This window comes from Acomys minous (assembly GCF_964271855.1).
Source record: "Acomys minous genome assembly, chromosome: 8".
NCBI classification, from domain to species: Eukaryota; Metazoa; Chordata; class Mammalia; order Rodentia; family Muridae; genus Acomys; species Acomys minous.
In genome coordinates, this window is record NC_140489.1 from 126,168,168 (window position 1) to 126,184,213 (window position 16,046).

The following is a 16,046-nucleotide window of genomic DNA, read 5'->3' on the forward strand; positions in this document are numbered from 1 at the left end:
CATGAAAAGAGAAAACCAACTCCACACGCACACTGTGGCATACAACCCGCCCCCGGAAATGACACGTGCCGCCTCACACACAGTAATAAAAGAAATACGTCTAATTTTCCTTCCTTCATCTGCCCCTCCCCATCTTTTCTTCCTCAGAATTAACATTGTGTTCAGTTTGATGTGTTCTCATCCAGATAATTTTATGTTTTTTGAAATGCATGCATGTTTGATACAAGTAGGGTTATTAATATATATTGTTATGCAGCTCTTTTTGCCCCCCAAGACAGGGTTTCTCTGTGTAGTCTTGGTTGTCCTGCTTTGAACTCACAGAGATCTGCCTGCCTCTGTTTCCTCAAGTGCTTGGATGACAGGCATGCACCATCTTGCCCAGCTGTTATACAGCTTTTTATGAGCCATGATATTTCTTCATTTGCTTGGGTGGAGGTTGAGACAGGGTCTTGCTATGTAGCCCTCACTGACCTTCTTACTTAGCTCATGCTGCCTCTGCCTTTTGAGTCCTGGGATCATGGGTATGTGCCAGCAGACCTGGCTTATTTTTCTATCTCACATGAACAAAAACCTCACCTCGCACACATGCGGCTGGGGATAGAGGTCAGTGGTAAAGCACTTCCTAACATTCATGAGGCCTGAAATTCAATCCCTAGTTAATCTCAGTACTATACAGTCCATCAATGATTCACTCTTGGGTGGATTTGGGCTCTCACTCGGAGGACAAGGTACATCCTAAAGAATGCTAAGTAGGAGATGGAGGAGGGGAAACAGTGATCAGAATATATCGTATAAAAATTATTTTCAGCCAGGCGGTGGTGGAGCATGCCTTTAAACCCAGCACTTGGGAGGCAGAAGCAGGTGGATCTCAGTGAGTTTGAGGCCAGCCTGGTCTATAAAGTGAGTCCAGGATAGCCAAGGCTACACAGAGAAACTCTGTCTTGTAAAACCAAAAACAAACAAAAAAATATTTTCCATTAGAAAAAGAATACTAAGTGATCTTAAAGTATATTGAAGTGTCACTGTGAATTACTATATGTCAATGTGAAGGGGGAAAGTCAGGAAGGGATGTGTGGGTACACCATGGCTCCCACACCCATACAGAGTGCATAGAAATACACAATAAAAAAAATGAAAGCAAGATTGTTCTAGTTGGAGCAAGAGTCAAGGCCCCAGAGCTTTGTCTCACTCCTCTCTGCCACTTCCAAGGCACTTGGAACCTCCAGGAGACCAGGGGAAAAGCTTAAGAAATCTCTAAAGACCTTAGCAGCTCTATTAGTCAATGGCCCAAGGGGTAAGCTTGGCAGAGATACCGAGAAAAAAAACTCAGTGCTACTTGCATTTACATGCTTGGAAGTGTTGTGTTGAAGCCCAGTGTGGCGGCTCACTCTTTTAATCCCAGCAGAGGCAGATCTGTGAGTCTGAGGTCAGCCTGGTCTACACAGTGAGTTCCAGGTGAGCTGGGGCTATATAATGAGACCCTGTCTCAATGCATACATGCATGAATGAATGGATGGATGGATAGATGGATGGATGGATTTGAACAGTTGCTACAAGGTCATATAAGAGAAATGATGGATTGTTTTGTTTGTTTTGTTAAATTTGCCTGGCTCTCCTTTATAACAATTTAATGCCCGGAACATCTGAACCTGTGATAATGCTAGCTTCCATATAAGCCATGATCTAACCTGTGTAGGCTGCCCACACAATCCCCTCCCTAATAGTTTTCACTCATTCTAACCTCTCATCCTTATTCAGAGGTCTGTCTGTCTGCCTGTCTGTCTTTCTTTGGTTTTTCAAGACAAGGTTTCTCTGTTTAGCCAGGACTCACTTTGTAGACCAGGCTGCCCTCGAACTCACAGCAGTCCGCCTGCCTCTGCCTCCCAGAGTGCTGGAATCACAGGTATGCACCACTGTACCCGGCCAGAGGTCTTTTTTAACCAACCAAAATTTCTCTCCATCACTGTCATTTATAAATAGATAAGTAAAAAACATAATCAAATAAAGTCCTAGAGTCTATCCCTGAGTCTCAAGTATTTAAGCGCAAGTAGATTTTCATTTACTCCTGACTTTGAGGGACTTAAGCTAGATGAGTGCTCCTAAGCAAACGACTAGCTCTAAAAATGATATGTAAAAAAAATAAATAAATAAAATAAAAATGACATGTAAATACAACCCACATTTTATTACTTGGCAGCTTTTCTTTCCAGGCTACACATTAGCTGCTGTCAGTGTATCAAAAGTAGATAGCTAAACCTTTTGGTCCAAAGTAAATTATGAAGATATCTGGGCAAGGCGGGTGTGGGGGGGGGGGGAATTCAAGACTTGAGAGCCAAGGAAATAAGAATTCGTAACGTAACTAAAAAGAAGCATCCTGACTTCAAGCTCGTGATCTAACCAGACTTTAGGAAAATGCAATTCTTACCACTACAGAATCCGACTACTATCAAGGCGACATGAAACATCAGTTTCAGAACAAGCGTTTCATTCACTGTCCCTCCCCAGACCCATTAAAATCCCACCACCTCAGGAAGCCAGGGTGTGGTGTGGGGCTGGGGTACCTTCCAGCTTCAGGACTTTGGGTATAAGAGGCATGACTTAGTCCCTAAGAAAATAGCAAGCAGCACAGCCATTGGCCATGATGCCTGTGGGGAGTGCTGAACCTTTATGGTTTCCTGTGCTTTGGTTGTCTTGGTAACCTGAGGCCTCCCTGTTTGCCTTGGCATCAGAGGCCAAGAGCGGAAGCAAAGCTGGAGTACCAAGAAGATGTGCAGGAGAAAAATGTGGGCAATGTAACAGTTACACCACAGGAGGGTCAAGCCTAGGACAGGAGAATTACTTGGTTGAGGGTAAAAGGGAGTGCCGTACAAGATCCTAACCTCTGGATTTCACCTCTCGCATTTCCGATTCCGTGGATTGAACAGTTTAGGAACCAACAAGTCCATGAGGCTGCCTCCTACCAAGTAGGTCAAAGACGCTGTGTCGTTTCGTCTTGTTGTAGACAGTGTCTTACTACTGACTGGCCTGGTACTTATCACATAGCCCAGGCTGGGTTAAAGTTGAGGCAAGCCCTCTGCCTCAGCTTTTCAAGTGCTGGGGTTACAGACAGCTACTGCCACTGGCCCAAAGATTATCTAAGCATTTTTTTTTTTAAAGAAATCGCTACTGTTTTCTTTTCATTCCAGATCCTAAAGCTTAGACACACCTTAAAGCTACCTCTACAGATAGTTGGGTTTTGTTGTTGTTGTTTATTTGTTCTGTTGTTTTGTTTTTTGTCTGCTTCTAAATTTGCGTTTTAAAAAGATATTATTATTTTTTTATTTCATATACTTGACTGTTTGCCTGCGTGTATATATATATGTGCCTTAACTATTTACAGTGACCATGGAGGGCAAAAGAGGGAATCTGAGCCCATGCAACTGGAGTTACAGGTAGTTGTGAGCTGCTATGTGGGTGCTGGGATCCAGGTCTGGGTCCTTTGCAAAAGCAGCCAGTGCTCTTGACTGCTGAGCTGTCTCTCTGGCCCCTTATTTTTCATTCTTCAATTTTATTTTAAAGAGGTTTATCATCCCTTTGCCAGTCATCAAAGTATAAATATCCTCTACCCACTGAAGACAAGTGTCCTATGCTGTCACCTAGTGTCTCATCCTCTGCTCACTGTCACTGTCCTACTCATGTGCCTTTATTGTCTGTTGTTCCCATCTCCTTCCCTATCTCTTTAATGAAATTCACCAACAGTAGTTTCTGGGGAGTTGCAGAGATGACTTAGCTGCTAAGAGGTTCCAAATTTGACTCCCAGCACCCACTGGGCTGCTCATTACGATCTCTAACTCCAGCCTGAATGCATCCTATGCCCACTGTGGCCTCTGTGGGCACCAGGCACAAATGTGGTGCACAGTTATACAGTCAGGAAAAACACCTATACACATGCAATAAAAATTTTAAATTTGCTCGGGCAGTGGTGGCCTTTAATCCCAGCACTTGGGAGACAGAGGCTGGTGGATCACTGTGAGTTCGAGGCCAGCCTGGTCTACAAAGTGAGTCCAGGACAGCCAAGGCTACACAGAGAAACCCTGCCTCGAAAAACAAAACAAAACAAAAAAATAATAATAATAAATAAATTTAAATTTAAAAAATAGTTTCTGGATTGGGAAGACAGTTCAGTGGGTAAAGTGCTTGCTACACAAGTGTGGGGACCCACGTTCAGCTCCCCAGAACCCTTGTAAAAGCCAGATGTGATGGTGTGCACCTATAAAACCCCAGCTCTGGGGAGGCGCAGACAGGTGGATGTCTGTAAGTCTGATCTATATAGAGTTCCAGGCCAGTCGGGGCTACATTGTGAGACTGTCCCAAAACAGAAAACCACAAAGCAAAACAACCACAAAAGGGGGGGGGGGGGGGTAGGGAGGGCGGCCATGTTGTAAAAACAACTCTCCCAAATTGTTTCCAAGAGAACTAAGACAAAAATGTAGAGATGAAAAAAAAATGTAGAGATGAGGAAAACCAGAGCAGGACAGCAGCAAAAGCCGTATCAGCAGGACAGACAGCAGCATCAGGAAGCACGTGCCCCGTTTATTAGACAGCCCGGCAAACTGTACCAGCAATGAGGAGAATTACAAATCTAACAAAAGACCGGAAGTCTTTGTAAACTAGTTTTAAGTCTATTTTAAGAAATGGGAAGACTTAGGGGAGGGAGAGGGAGGGGGATAGGATCAAAATACACTGTATGCATGTGTGAAACTCTCAAGGAATAAAGATATAAGCAATTTATAAATATGATAAAGAGCAGCAAGTGGGATTTTAAGTCACTCTTGTTACAGTCAGATTATGCAGCAGGGCAGACAGAGAAAGCACACAGATAAATAAGGAAGTTAATGAGGACTAATAGTGCTTAATTACTAGCTATAATTATAATAATAATTGCTGATGGCAATTAAGTGCTGGTGGTAGGAACTACCATCAGTGTAATAACTTACAATGAAAGGTAATGTCAAATATGGTAAGAATGGCTCCAGGGGTTCAGAGACAGGGTGGGAAATTTCGATGTGACCGTTTGAGGCGGGTTCCCACTCCACAGCTCACGCTGGCCTCAACCTTGCGGCAATCCTCCTGTCGTAGCCCATACCATACGGAGCTGTCGGCGAGCCCTGACAGACAGGTCATAGTTGCAATTAGGGCTGCAAAAGGATCTTGCATAGTCTGTCAGAAGAGTGGGCCATTTGCAGATAGCAACTATACATGCTTAGAGTCTGCAGCCCCCTCCACACTCCTGCTGTTCCCCACAACCCCACAAGCCCCACAGCCCCACAAGCCGTAACCCTGGAACTCAGGTGAAGCTTCTTCATGTGCACAGGAATGAATGCCTCTCCTCTCACTCTTCTCCAGGCTTGAGACAGAATGCCAAAAGAGGGTTTCTGCTAAATTTCTAACCATAAAGTTAGCCAGTGTCACCTTCCATCCCCAGAACGTATTTGGCTTGACTCTTATGCGATATACTAAGCATACTATTTTTATATATTTGCTTTGGGCTGCTGTGTGTGTGCATATGACAGTACTCATGCACACATATGATGATGTCTTTGTTTGGAAAGCACTTAGGACCCAGCACCAGGATTGTGGAATTCTTCTCGCTGTGCCACCACAAAGGCCAACCTTCAGCTGTCACCCAGTGAGTTTTGCTATATAATTCTGGACACTCAATGTTGAGAGAAGAGTCTAGAGGAAATGTGAATCTGGAAAAAAATTTTTGAGACAAGGTTTTACTAATCTAAGCTACCCTTGAGCTACGTAGCTGAAGATGGATTTGAACATCTGACCATCCTGCTTCTGCCTCCCAAGTGTTGGATTACAGGCAGGCACCCCAGATGGTGTTGGAGGAGCCTGAACCAGGGCCTTGTCCATGCTAGGCAAGCATGTTACCAATTATATCCCCAGCCAATGAGAACTTAATGATAATAATAATGATGATGATGATGATGATGATGATGATAATAATAACAACAACAAGATGAAGATGACAACAGAAGAAGAAGAAGAAGAAGAAGAAGAAGAAGAAGAAGAAGAAGAAGAAGAAGAAGAAGAAGAAGAAGAAGAAGAAGAAACAGAAACACAAATATCCTTTACTGTATCTGGAGGAAGATTTTTTTTTTTTTTTTTTTTTTTTTTTTTTTTTTTTTTGGTTTTTCAAGACAGGGTTTCTCTGTGTAGCCTTGGCTGTCCTAGACTCACTTTGTAGTCCAGGCTGGCCTCGAACTCACAGCGATCCGCCTGCCTCTGCCTCCCGAGTGCTGAGATTAAAGGCGTGCGCCACCACGCCCGGCTGGAGGAAGAATTTTAATCACAAGGAAAAGGTAACAGCTGTGGTAAACGTGGTTTAGAAATTATCTAGAAAAAAAAAGGTGCTACAAGAGGAAGGCAGGCAGAAATGGACCATACAGAATAAACAGCCAAAGCACAGCTTCTTAGAGACCAAAGGGCACATCAAAGAAAAACAGTGTTCCAACGAGGGTGGTGTTAAATATGGAAAAAAGCCAAAGAGGGCTGTGGGCTTAAAAAAAAAAAAAGATGAATAAGAAGTGGTGTATGTTGGCAAAAAGAAGTGAAGAGATGAGAGGAAGGAGAAAATTTATAACAGAGGAAGTCGGTGTGGAGTTTTCCTCTCAGGATGTCCAGCAGAGCAAAGAAATAAAAGCAGGAGCCACTGGGAGGGGGCAGGGCTGGGGCTGAGACCCCGTGAACAAAGCAACGGGGGCCCAAATAGGACATTTTCTTTCTTTCTTTCTTTCTTTCTTTCTTTCTTTCTTTCTCTTTCTTTCTTTCATTAACTGACTCAGATTTACTTGTTTAGAACCAAAGACAACTGCAGAGTTTTAAACTCCCTCAAATTACAAAAACCCTAACCCTTGCGATTGCCTCTGGTGCAAGAAAGCACAAATTATACGGATTGTGATAGAATTTAGTGTCAGTTTCCAAGACAGCACCAACAAATCCCATTTCAGAAATCAGAGTAAGTGGTGATGCTGTAAAATGCTATTTGAATTAGACAGCTCATCTTCCTCTTATCAGCCACAGCGCAAAACACGGTCGGTGAGATGCGATGGGATTGTGACCTGCTTTCCTTTGCATACTGGAATCCAGTGCCCCATCCCAAGAAGCCCTTTGCTTAGGTCAGGATACACAGGACAGGCTAAAGGTTTGTGGAGAAGAAGTTAAGGCTAAAAATAAAGACAAATAAAGGAAAGGGAAGCAGACATGTTCTTCTGATAAGAACCAAGACTGACACCAGTGCAGCCCAAAGCCAGAGGCCTACACCAGCAGAGGGAAACACTCAAACCATGAAACTAATTCCTTTTCTCTCTCAGATTGCTCAGTTCAAGACACACACACACACACACACACACACACCCCTACACACACCCGCACCCAGCCCAAGTGCTGAGATTACAGGCCTGAGCTACTATGGTTGGCCACATAACTAGCTTTTTAAAAGGTTAATTGATGTGTATGAGGGCTATGCATTCATGTATCTATGTGCACCATGTGCATGGTGGGGGCCCAAAACCAGAAAAAAAGGGTGTCAGAGGCCCCGGTGCTGGGATTATGAATGGTTATGTACAACCATGTGGGTGCTGGGAGCCAAAACCCAGGTCTTCTGCAAGGACAAATGCTCTTAAGCCCTAAGCCATCTCTCCAGCCCCATAAAACTAATTTCAGTGACCTAAGTTTGGGTTTTAAATCAAACGCTTAACACTGATTTTCAACTTTTATTCAAGATTTTAAGATTCAATAAGAGCAAATTGTTTTTACAATGGGGTCTCGCCCTGTAGCCCAAGCTAGCGGCATACAAATGGCAACCCTCCTACCTCTTTGGTGCTGGGCTTTTTATATAGGAACAATCCTACCAGCCTTACTTGGAGGAAGGGGCACCTAGGAGGGCTGGTTATTACGGTAGACACAGATAACTTCATTTTTACATTATCCACTACCTTTGCTGTCACAGCCCAACATGATTCGATTCTACCTAAGAAGCCCAAACGTGATTTTTCCAGCACAGAAAGCCTCTTTAGAACCAGAAACTATCACAAAGATCCAAATAATCTAGCCCAGGATACTCCCTTCATACAGGCCTCACCGGCCTGTCATCCCTTCCACCTGCGGGATGGTGGCCACCTGGTCCTCAGAAGCCTAAGCCACCTGAGTTTTACCACCTGCCTCCTCCTCTCTAGGAAGACTTTGTGGGCCTTTCCTGTCTTTCCCCTCAAGCTTCCCGGGAGCCTTACCCTGGCTCCCTGTTTCTATTCAGCCATAAGCTATGAATTTAGGGGCTTCCCATTTTGCACTGTGGTGCCAGCTGGACAGAAAGACCCTCCCATGATTCCTTTGAGCTTTCTCAAGACCCTCTTGCCCCCATCCCAGGCTCCAGTCCTCAAATCTTCCAAAGCCATACTGTTCCATCTGGGCAGAGCAGTCAGGGTTGGGGTGACTCAGGCCCGGAAAGCCCTCACTTCCTAACCCTGAGCACCTGCCTTGCACTGTTGGAACACAGCCTGGACCACCTCCAGCGGATGTTTTCCTTGTCCCTGCATAGGTGGCCGGTGCCAACTCTCACCCCCGCCCCGCCCCTTGCCCCAAAGGCTGCTCCCCTGGGACTCAGTGAGCTGGCTCTAGCCACTGATCCCCCTACACATCCACACCAATGCCCAGGCCAGCTGCCAGCTCCACACTGCCTTGCCACCTCAGAGAGGACGCCTGCTTGGCCAGGCCTCCTAACACATGCCTGCCTCATCTGCACTCCAGGAGGCTAATCCTCACTCTGCTGTTTGCCCTGGCTCACCAGGCCCCATTCCCAGTACCTCCACCGCCTCCAGCTTCCCACTTGCACTTAGTCTGTAGTTACTGCTCAGCCTCCAGGTAGGCTCCCCGAAAGGACGACCACAGACCAGCCTTGTAAGCTTGACCCCTTCTCCAGTCAAGACAGTGAATAGCCAAGGCCTTGCCCAACACAGGACCCTACTGGGTCTCTCCTGCTAAGTTTTCCTTTGTTTTTACCTTTCACTCAACTTTTTTGGGGGGATGGGGTGGGGGTGGGGTGCTTGGAGTGGAACCCAGGACACTTGAGAACTGCATCCCTACAAGGCGAAAGGGGTCTCGGAGGAGTTAGAGGTGTGCTGGCAATGGCTGCTGAATGAAGAGGTGACAGGCAGGGTGGCTTCTCAAGGGGACTGCCAGAAGTGCGGTGGTGTGAGTGGGACCACAGGCTTGAAGGGATGTTGTATGGGGGGGGGGCAACAGCTGGCACAGCAGCTGGGAAGGAGAAATCCAGTTTGACCAGGGCCTTTAGTGACAGCCCAACTGTTATCACAGGCGGTCATAAAGGACACTTGGAACCCACGTGAGAGGATGGGGTGGGGGGAGCCAAGTCCTTTCTCCCCAGGTGCTGAGGTGGGAAAGCAGCTCTGACAGCAGCAGCAGCACCTTCCAGATGTCAAGGACTCAAACCACTCGCAGGGCCACATCTGTCTCTGAAGGAGGCAGTGAGTGGGGACGCCTCGGGACACACGTGCGGGAGGCAGAAGTGGGCCTGGGGAGTGGAGTCCACAACAGAAGCTGTGCAGAGCTGCTCACTGTCGTCCAAGTGAAAGGACACCAGCAGTTTCATCTCGGGGGGGGGGGGGGGATGGGCCAAAGCTGGTGCTAATACCATCCCATGACAAGCCCATGGCATTTCTCAAGAGTACAGATGAGAAAAGAGGGCGACAGAGGCAAAGTGACGTCTACGAGGTCAGATGCCAGTGAGTGGAGACATGGTCTGATTGTCAGCGGTCTCCCAGAGCCTGCACACACTCAGACTGTAGAGGACTGAAGTCCACGAGGCCTCGTTCTATCATGAGAAAAGAGGGGGCACCTCTGGGAAAGAAAGGTGACTTCTGTTAGGGTGCCTCCCTCAAAGGTGCACTGCCAGGGATGGGACAATCTTGTGTCTGCTGTCCATTTGTGTGTGGGTGTGTGTGTGTGGAAGGCTTATCTTGGGGTGCCTTTCCCTCACGATGCTGAGGAGCCCCTGCCCTGGGATCTGAAGGGCACACTCTCTCCACTCCAGATGCCTGCCCTCCTGGAGCCTCTGGCACTTGCCACCTTCTGCAGAACCTTGGTTTGGCTGGGGCACAGGGTTAGCCATCACCAGGAAACGCCTCCCTCCGGTCCAGGCAGGGATCCCAGCACACACACCCCTGGAGGTGGTGGAGGGAGGGTTGATGGAATGCTTCCTCTCAGCAGGTCAGGGAGATCTGGGGAACCACCTGGGGCCTTCAACCTTCCCCCCCTTCAGCCTGGGGAGGTGCCCGGTCCAGGTGCCCCCTCCATGGCCACCTCCTTCCTCCTAGCTGCATTGGGGCATGAATCAGCTCACAGCTTGTTAAAAGCTGGACCTCTTGTTTTCATGCCCTCACCTCAGGAAACTGCTACAGCTGGTCCAGCTCTCCTCAGCAGGGGGCCAGGGTCCTCACTTTATAAACATGCTCAGCCTGTGAGAGCAGAGGGCACTGCCATGGTATGAGACTGGCGCCCCGGAGAGAGAAATTTACCAGTCAAGGAGCCAGGTGAGGAAAGCGCAGGGATAAGGCCAGAGGAATCTAAACAGAAGGCACTAAGTGTCTGAGAGCTGAGCAGCAGGAATGGCTCTAAGGATGCTCTGGGCTGGACAGGCCAAGGGGATCCTGGGAGGCTGGAGGGCCATCTGCTTGGTGGTGTCTCTGCTCCTACAGCACCCAGGAGTTAACAGCAAATGCTACTTCCAAGCTCAAGGTAAGGTGGATTGATGCTTAGGGGAAGGTGAGGGCAGTGATGCGGGCTGAGAGAGGACCCTGTGTTAGAGTATCAGGTCCTTCAAGTGCGGGACAGGAAGGACCACACAGAGGGGCAGTATGCACCGACTCTCTCCCACCCCAGAGTACAGGAGACCGCTGCCAACACTCCCCATGTCATCTCATTCTTCCCTAGCCCCCTGCCACTACGAGGGGCAATATTTCACTCTGGGTGAATCTTGGCTCCGCAAGGACTGCTTCCATTGTACCTGTCTGCATCCTGTTGGTGTGGGCTGCTGTGACACGTGAGTGGCCAAGAATGGCCAGAGGGAATGCCTCTGAAGTGACTGAGGCATGGCCAGGGAAGGACTAGATTGCTGCGAGGCGACAATAAACAGAAGAGCATCATAAGGCTGCAGATGTGAAGGCACCAACGGGAGAGGGGGGTCGAAGTAGCTCTGGAGGGAAACACTCCTGCTTGGAGCTCTAAAGAGTCCTTCTGTGGGACTAGAGAGCCTAGTTAGAGTTCCAGGGGGGGGGGACTGGGGGGGGGACAACAGAATGAGGATATGGAAGGGCAGCTCCGAGAGGGAAGGCAGGCCATAGGGGTGGCTTTTTTCACTGTACTAAATCTCCCAATCTTTGGTTCTCTAGGTCCCAGCATCCCATTGACTTCCCCGCGGGGTGTGAAGTGCGCCAGGAGGCAGGAACTTGTCAGTTTTCCCTGGTGCTAAAATCTGACCCTCGGCTGCCCTGCAAAGGGGGAGGACCCGACTTAGAATGGGGCTCCGCTAACACCCCAGTTCCTGGGGCTCCTGCTCCCCATTCCAGCTGAAGGATCACCCATCTGCTGACTGCTCACTGCTGCTGCCACTTCCAGGAAAACCACTAGCAGCTGCCAATTTACTCCAAATAAATAAGTTAATGCTACAGCTGAAAGCCTGTTTCTCATTGCCTGGGCTGCTGGGCCCCAGGTGGGGAAAGTGGGCCCCACAGGAGTCCAGGGGTTGAGTTCTCAGTATCTTGAGATACAGTGGGCATGGGAGCCCGTTTCAGATAGTTATGCTGCTGGTGCTAGGGCCCGGAGCAGCGTAGGAGACCAGGGTGGGGCTTGTAGGCAGCACTTTGATGGGGAGGTCCCAGCTGAAGGTGTCTACAGGCACCTGCTCGGGCCCTGTCCAGGTTGCAGGCTCAGCCTGCTCCAATGGGGGCAGAAGTACCAGTCCCGGTTCTCGCGATGTTACAAATTCAAAATGTAACCGCCACTTCAAGGACACTGTGAAAGAAAAAGACAGAGATCTGAGACAGTGGTTCTCAACCTGTGGGTTGCAACCCCTGGAGGCAAGGGGGGAGGGGGAGGGGAGAGGGTGGGCAGTCAGGAGAGGGTAGGGGGTTGGGAGAGGTCTAGGGGGTATCAAACGATCCTTTCACAGGGGTTGCCTAAGACCATCGGAAAACACAGATATTTATATTATAATTCATGGCAGCAGCAAAGTTACAGTTCTGAAGCAGCAACAAAAATAATTTTATGGTTAGGGGTCACCACAACATGAGGAGCTGTGTTAAAGCATTAGGAAGGTTGAGAACCACTGCTCTAAAAGCAAGAAGAACAGGTGTGGTGGCACACGCCTGTCCCAGTGCCAGGTGAAGGCAGGAGGACCACAAGTTCAAGGTCAGTTTGATGCCAGCTGGGGGACTACCTGAGACCCTAATATCAAAAATCCAACCAAACAAAAAGCAAGCAAATGGTAGGTGGTGAAAGAAAATGGCAGAATGTGTTTAGTAAACTGAAAAACTCAGAACCATCAAGATGGCTCAGTAGGTTAAGGAGACTTGCCACCAAGCCTGATGGCCTGAATCTGACCCCCCAGTACACATACAGTAGAAAGAACCAACTCCAGAAAGTTCTCCTCTGACCTAAACACACACATGCTTCGATGCAGATGCCCCAATCCAAACACAAAATAAAATAATTAAGTGCATTGAACATTCTTCGCCAGGTGTGATGGTGCATGCCTTTGATCCTAGCTCGAGAAGAGCAGGCAAGACGGTCTGGTCTGGTCTACATAGTGAACTCAAGGCTAGCCAGAGCGACTGATGGGGGTGGGGGGGGGAGAGAGGGAGGAGAGGGAGAGGGGGAGGGGAGAGATCCTGTCTTAACAAAACAAAACACACACACGCACACACACACACAAAATTTTTTACAAAGAAAAAACAGATGGTATCCATGAAGAGGAGAAGGCACAGGGCAGAAAGCTTTGATCAAATACTTTGTTTTTTAAGGAAACTGGTGTTAACATGTTAGCCAGAGATGCCACTAAGGGCAGCAGTATCAACTACCTAGTAGGACCAGGACGACCAGGACTCACTATGCTAGGGAAACAGAGGTCAGTGCATCACAGGGTAGGAGCGGCGCCCTATAAAGCTGCTAAGAGTTTAGGGGTCAGCACGTCTATAGTGGTTAGGTCCTCACCGATGGCAGTGCAGAAGCCAGGGGTGGAGCAGAGAGGGATGGGGAGAGAGAAGCTGGTTCTAGTTGTATGTAGGCAGGACTCCTGGTGCCGGGCGTGAGTCACATGAGACACTGAAGGGGCAGCTCCTGTCCCCCGGCGCCGCTGATATTCAGGCTGCACTCGCTCTTCGGTTTGCAAGCTTACCGAGAACTGGGAGCAAGAAGAGAGGGGTATACCAACTGTAGGTTAGAGGTAGCCCTGAGGAACCCCAATTTCCATTTCTACAAACCACCCCTCTTTCGTAGGCTGCCTTTTCCACCCTAGCCCTTCAGGCCAAGCACAGTAAAAGCTGCCCCTTTCTCACCTGCAAACAAGCTACAGTTCCTTCCCCTAAGTTCAAGGTCCCCACCACGTCCTCGCCGAGTCTGTACACAGATTTGAAGATACCGAATGTCCCAACTTTACCTCGGCCATCACTGATATTGTACAGATCTGGGGAGAAGGAGATACCAAAAAAGGCTACAGTTTCTACTGGGGCACATCTAGGACTGAGCCTCAGGGGCCAAAACATGAGGCTTTTCTTTATAATGGGGACAAGACACTAGCGGACCCATGAAGAGATGTGGCAGGCAGGGAGGCTTCTCAGACAGGAGCCCACCGAGGAAAGGGTTGGAGAGGGGCAATTCTAAAAGGCTTCTCACGGAGGCTGCGGCAGGAGGTGGCAGCCATGAGGCGCTCCCCCGCTAGCTCGGCTAGCCATGAATCCTTCTTCCCACTTTCATCCTCCTCCAAGAATGGGCTGGATGGAGCCACAGCCTCGTCCCGGGGAAAGGGAACGTCCTGAAGACCTAGAATGGATGAGTGGAGGCGACGCTGGGGGGACCCAGACGTACAAACAGACACCTAGTTTTAGACTCTAACCTGACAAGGCTGAATGGAGCCATGCTTGAGGCGTACACCTCAACTTACTCTCTACCTCTCCCCAACACCACCCCTGAAACCAGGGGTCCCCGCAGGTCCTCTTCCCACTATACTTTGCAAGCCTCTACTCCACCCTGCCCCTCCAGGAACCTAACTTACCAGTCAGGACAAGAACTCTCAAAGGGACTCGGAGTAAAGTGATGGGTGAATTGACACGCTGGCAGCCAATGGTCAGTTTGTAGACATACTTGACTGACTGACCCCGAAAGGAAGGCGGTCCCTCTGTGGGCAGCACTTCACTGTAGGAGTCTGGTTGGGAAGCAGTAGTCAGGGCAGCTAGAGGCAGCCAGGGTCATCCCTCTAGGACACGCAGGAAGCAATGTGGGGCTAGGGAACAATCACTTACATGATTTGGACTCTCCAGGGTCTAGCCTCAGGTCACAAAACAGAATTTTTGGTGGGGTGGAAAGGATACACTGACCCCTCTCACCTAGGAAAAGTAATAGAGACGCCAATGAAATGACTCTGTTGCCCATTACTGACCAGGGTTACACAGCAAGTAGAGCGAGGAGAAATCCACCAATTCCTTCTGTTGTGATACGGGAACAGTCTTGTAGCCCCCAATAGCTAGCTTCCTCTTCTACATCACCGATGTGTTGGTGACCATATCATACAAGCACAGCTTAGCTTTACCCTCGGGTGACAATGACTTCCTTCCCCTCCAAGACAAATAAATACTCTGTCTCTAACCTCGGTGTGGCAGAAAGACAGTCTGGCTGTCAGGCTGGACATCCGGCTGACTAGAGTCAGGGGGTGGCAGTGCCACACGGCTCTCACTGGCATGGAACTGGCAGTGGATCTGGGCACTGGCCCAGGCCAGAGCCTCACTGTGGAAGAGGAAAAAAGAAGGCATGAGAAGATTGCTCCTGGCACTTCACAAATGCTTTCCCTGCAAGACCGTCTGACAGGACCATCATAGTGACCAGGGGATCCGGAAACTGCTGAAGTGAAACCATTACACAAAGAAAAGTTCACAGAGTTCAAAAGGAGCGACAGAGAGAGGAGGCGCAAAGGAGGATAAAGGGTCATGTCACCCACATCTTTTGTTATAAAGCCCTTCATTACAACAAGAGCAAAGTGAGTGCTGAGGAGCAGGTGGTGATGGTAGTGTAGTTACGCGACAACCAAAGCTCTGATTTAGAACGAGCAACACTTGGCTTCCTCCCGGAAGGGCCACCTCCTTCGGTACCAGCATCCCCCACCTGGATGCAGAAGTGGCGGTCGGGGGCAGGGGATTCGTGACCGTCACCACACACTCCAGAGCCTCCCCGGCCAGAAAAACAGGACCTCGACTCAGCTCAGCTACCACTTCAATCATGGCAGCTCCAGAACCAAATCTAGAAGGAAAACAGAGTGCTAAGAGTCAGTACAGGGGAAAGGTGGAAGGAGTATCTGAGACCTAGGGTTAGGTCCCCATGGGGGCAAGAAATGGGGGGGGGGGGGGGGGTTTCAAGTTTCGATGCGGGTGGGAAGCGCTGGCAGGCGGCGGATACTGACTCCGTACTGCCCGCTGGAGGGTGTCGCTTTAGCCCTGGACCTCTCTGCGCCCAGAGTCGGGGTAGGTAGGCCTCCTGCGCCGCCTCCCGCAGGCCCCTTGTCTCTGTCCCCGCTTCCCTCGAGGCTCCACGTCCTAGTCCAGGACACCGCCGCGCATCCTCACCTGCCCGCCCCTCCAAGACCGGCTCAGGGATCGCTGGCGTCCCTGGTGTCGGTGGCGCGACGGAGGCGGGACTTCCTTTGTCACACGGCGGGGTTAGGCAGGCACCCCTTCCGGCCGGAGGAGCGGGGTGCTTCCGGCCGGAAGGGGCTC

At 49.3% G+C, this 16,046-nt stretch overlaps 2 protein-coding genes across 2 annotated transcripts; one reads left to right on the forward strand and one right to left on the reverse strand.

Moving 5' to 3' along the window:
- The first annotated feature begins 7,755 nt into the window (after positions 1-7,755).
- MSMP (microseminoprotein, prostate associated) lies at positions 7,756-11,640 on the forward strand. The gene is made up of 3 exons (XM_084791542.1): positions 7,756-10,803; positions 10,999-11,107; positions 11,457-11,640. Exons 1-3 carry the CDS (start codon positions 10,674-10,676, stop codon positions 11,635-11,637), a joined length of 420 nt encoding a protein of 139 aa, XP_084647668.1. The 5' UTR covers positions 7,756-10,673; the 3' UTR covers positions 11,638-11,640.
- Positions 11,641-11,676: 36 nt separating this feature from the next.
- On the reverse strand, positions 11,677-16,035 carry RGP1 (RGP1 homolog, RAB6A GEF complex partner 1). The gene is made up of 9 exons (XM_084791537.1): positions 15,897-16,035; positions 15,439-15,573; positions 14,927-15,063; positions 14,583-14,666; positions 14,336-14,485; positions 13,957-14,103; positions 13,620-13,747; positions 13,276-13,465; positions 11,677-12,078 (listed from the first exon to the last, which is right to left on the reverse strand). The coding sequence occupies exons 2-9, from the start codon at positions 15,552-15,554 to the stop codon at positions 11,855-11,857; spliced, it is 1,176 nt and encodes a 391-aa protein (XP_084647663.1). The 5' UTR covers positions 15,555-15,573; positions 15,897-16,035; the 3' UTR covers positions 11,677-11,854.
- Between the last annotated feature and the right edge of the window lie 11 nt (positions 16,036-16,046).

Excerpts from the sequence above, each read along its gene's own strand:
- RGP1 (XM_084791537.1), bottom strand. The coding sequence starts at position 15,554 with ATGATTGAAGTGGTAGCTGAGCTGAGTCGAGGTCCTGTTTTTCTGGCC. Across the intron at positions 15,064-15,438 it reads ACCGCCACTTCTGCATCCAG|TGAGGCTCTGGCCTGGGCCA; the intron begins GTGGGGGATGCT and ends CCTCTTCCACAG. Across the intron at positions 14,667-14,926 it reads TGTCTTTCTGCCACACCGAG|GTGAGAGGGGTCAGTGTATC; the intron begins GTTAGAGACAGA and ends TACTTTTCCTAG.
- MSMP (XM_084791542.1), top strand. The coding sequence starts at position 10,674 with ATGGCTCTAAGGATGCTCTGGGCTGGACAGGCCAAGGGGATCCTGGGA. Across the intron at positions 10,804-10,998 it reads ATGCTACTTCCAAGCTCAAG|CCCCCTGCCACTACGAGGGG; the intron begins GTAAGGTGGATT and ends ATTCTTCCCTAG. Across the intron at positions 11,108-11,456 it reads GGTGTGGGCTGCTGTGACAC|GTCCCAGCATCCCATTGACT; the intron begins GTGAGTGGCCAA and ends TTGGTTCTCTAG.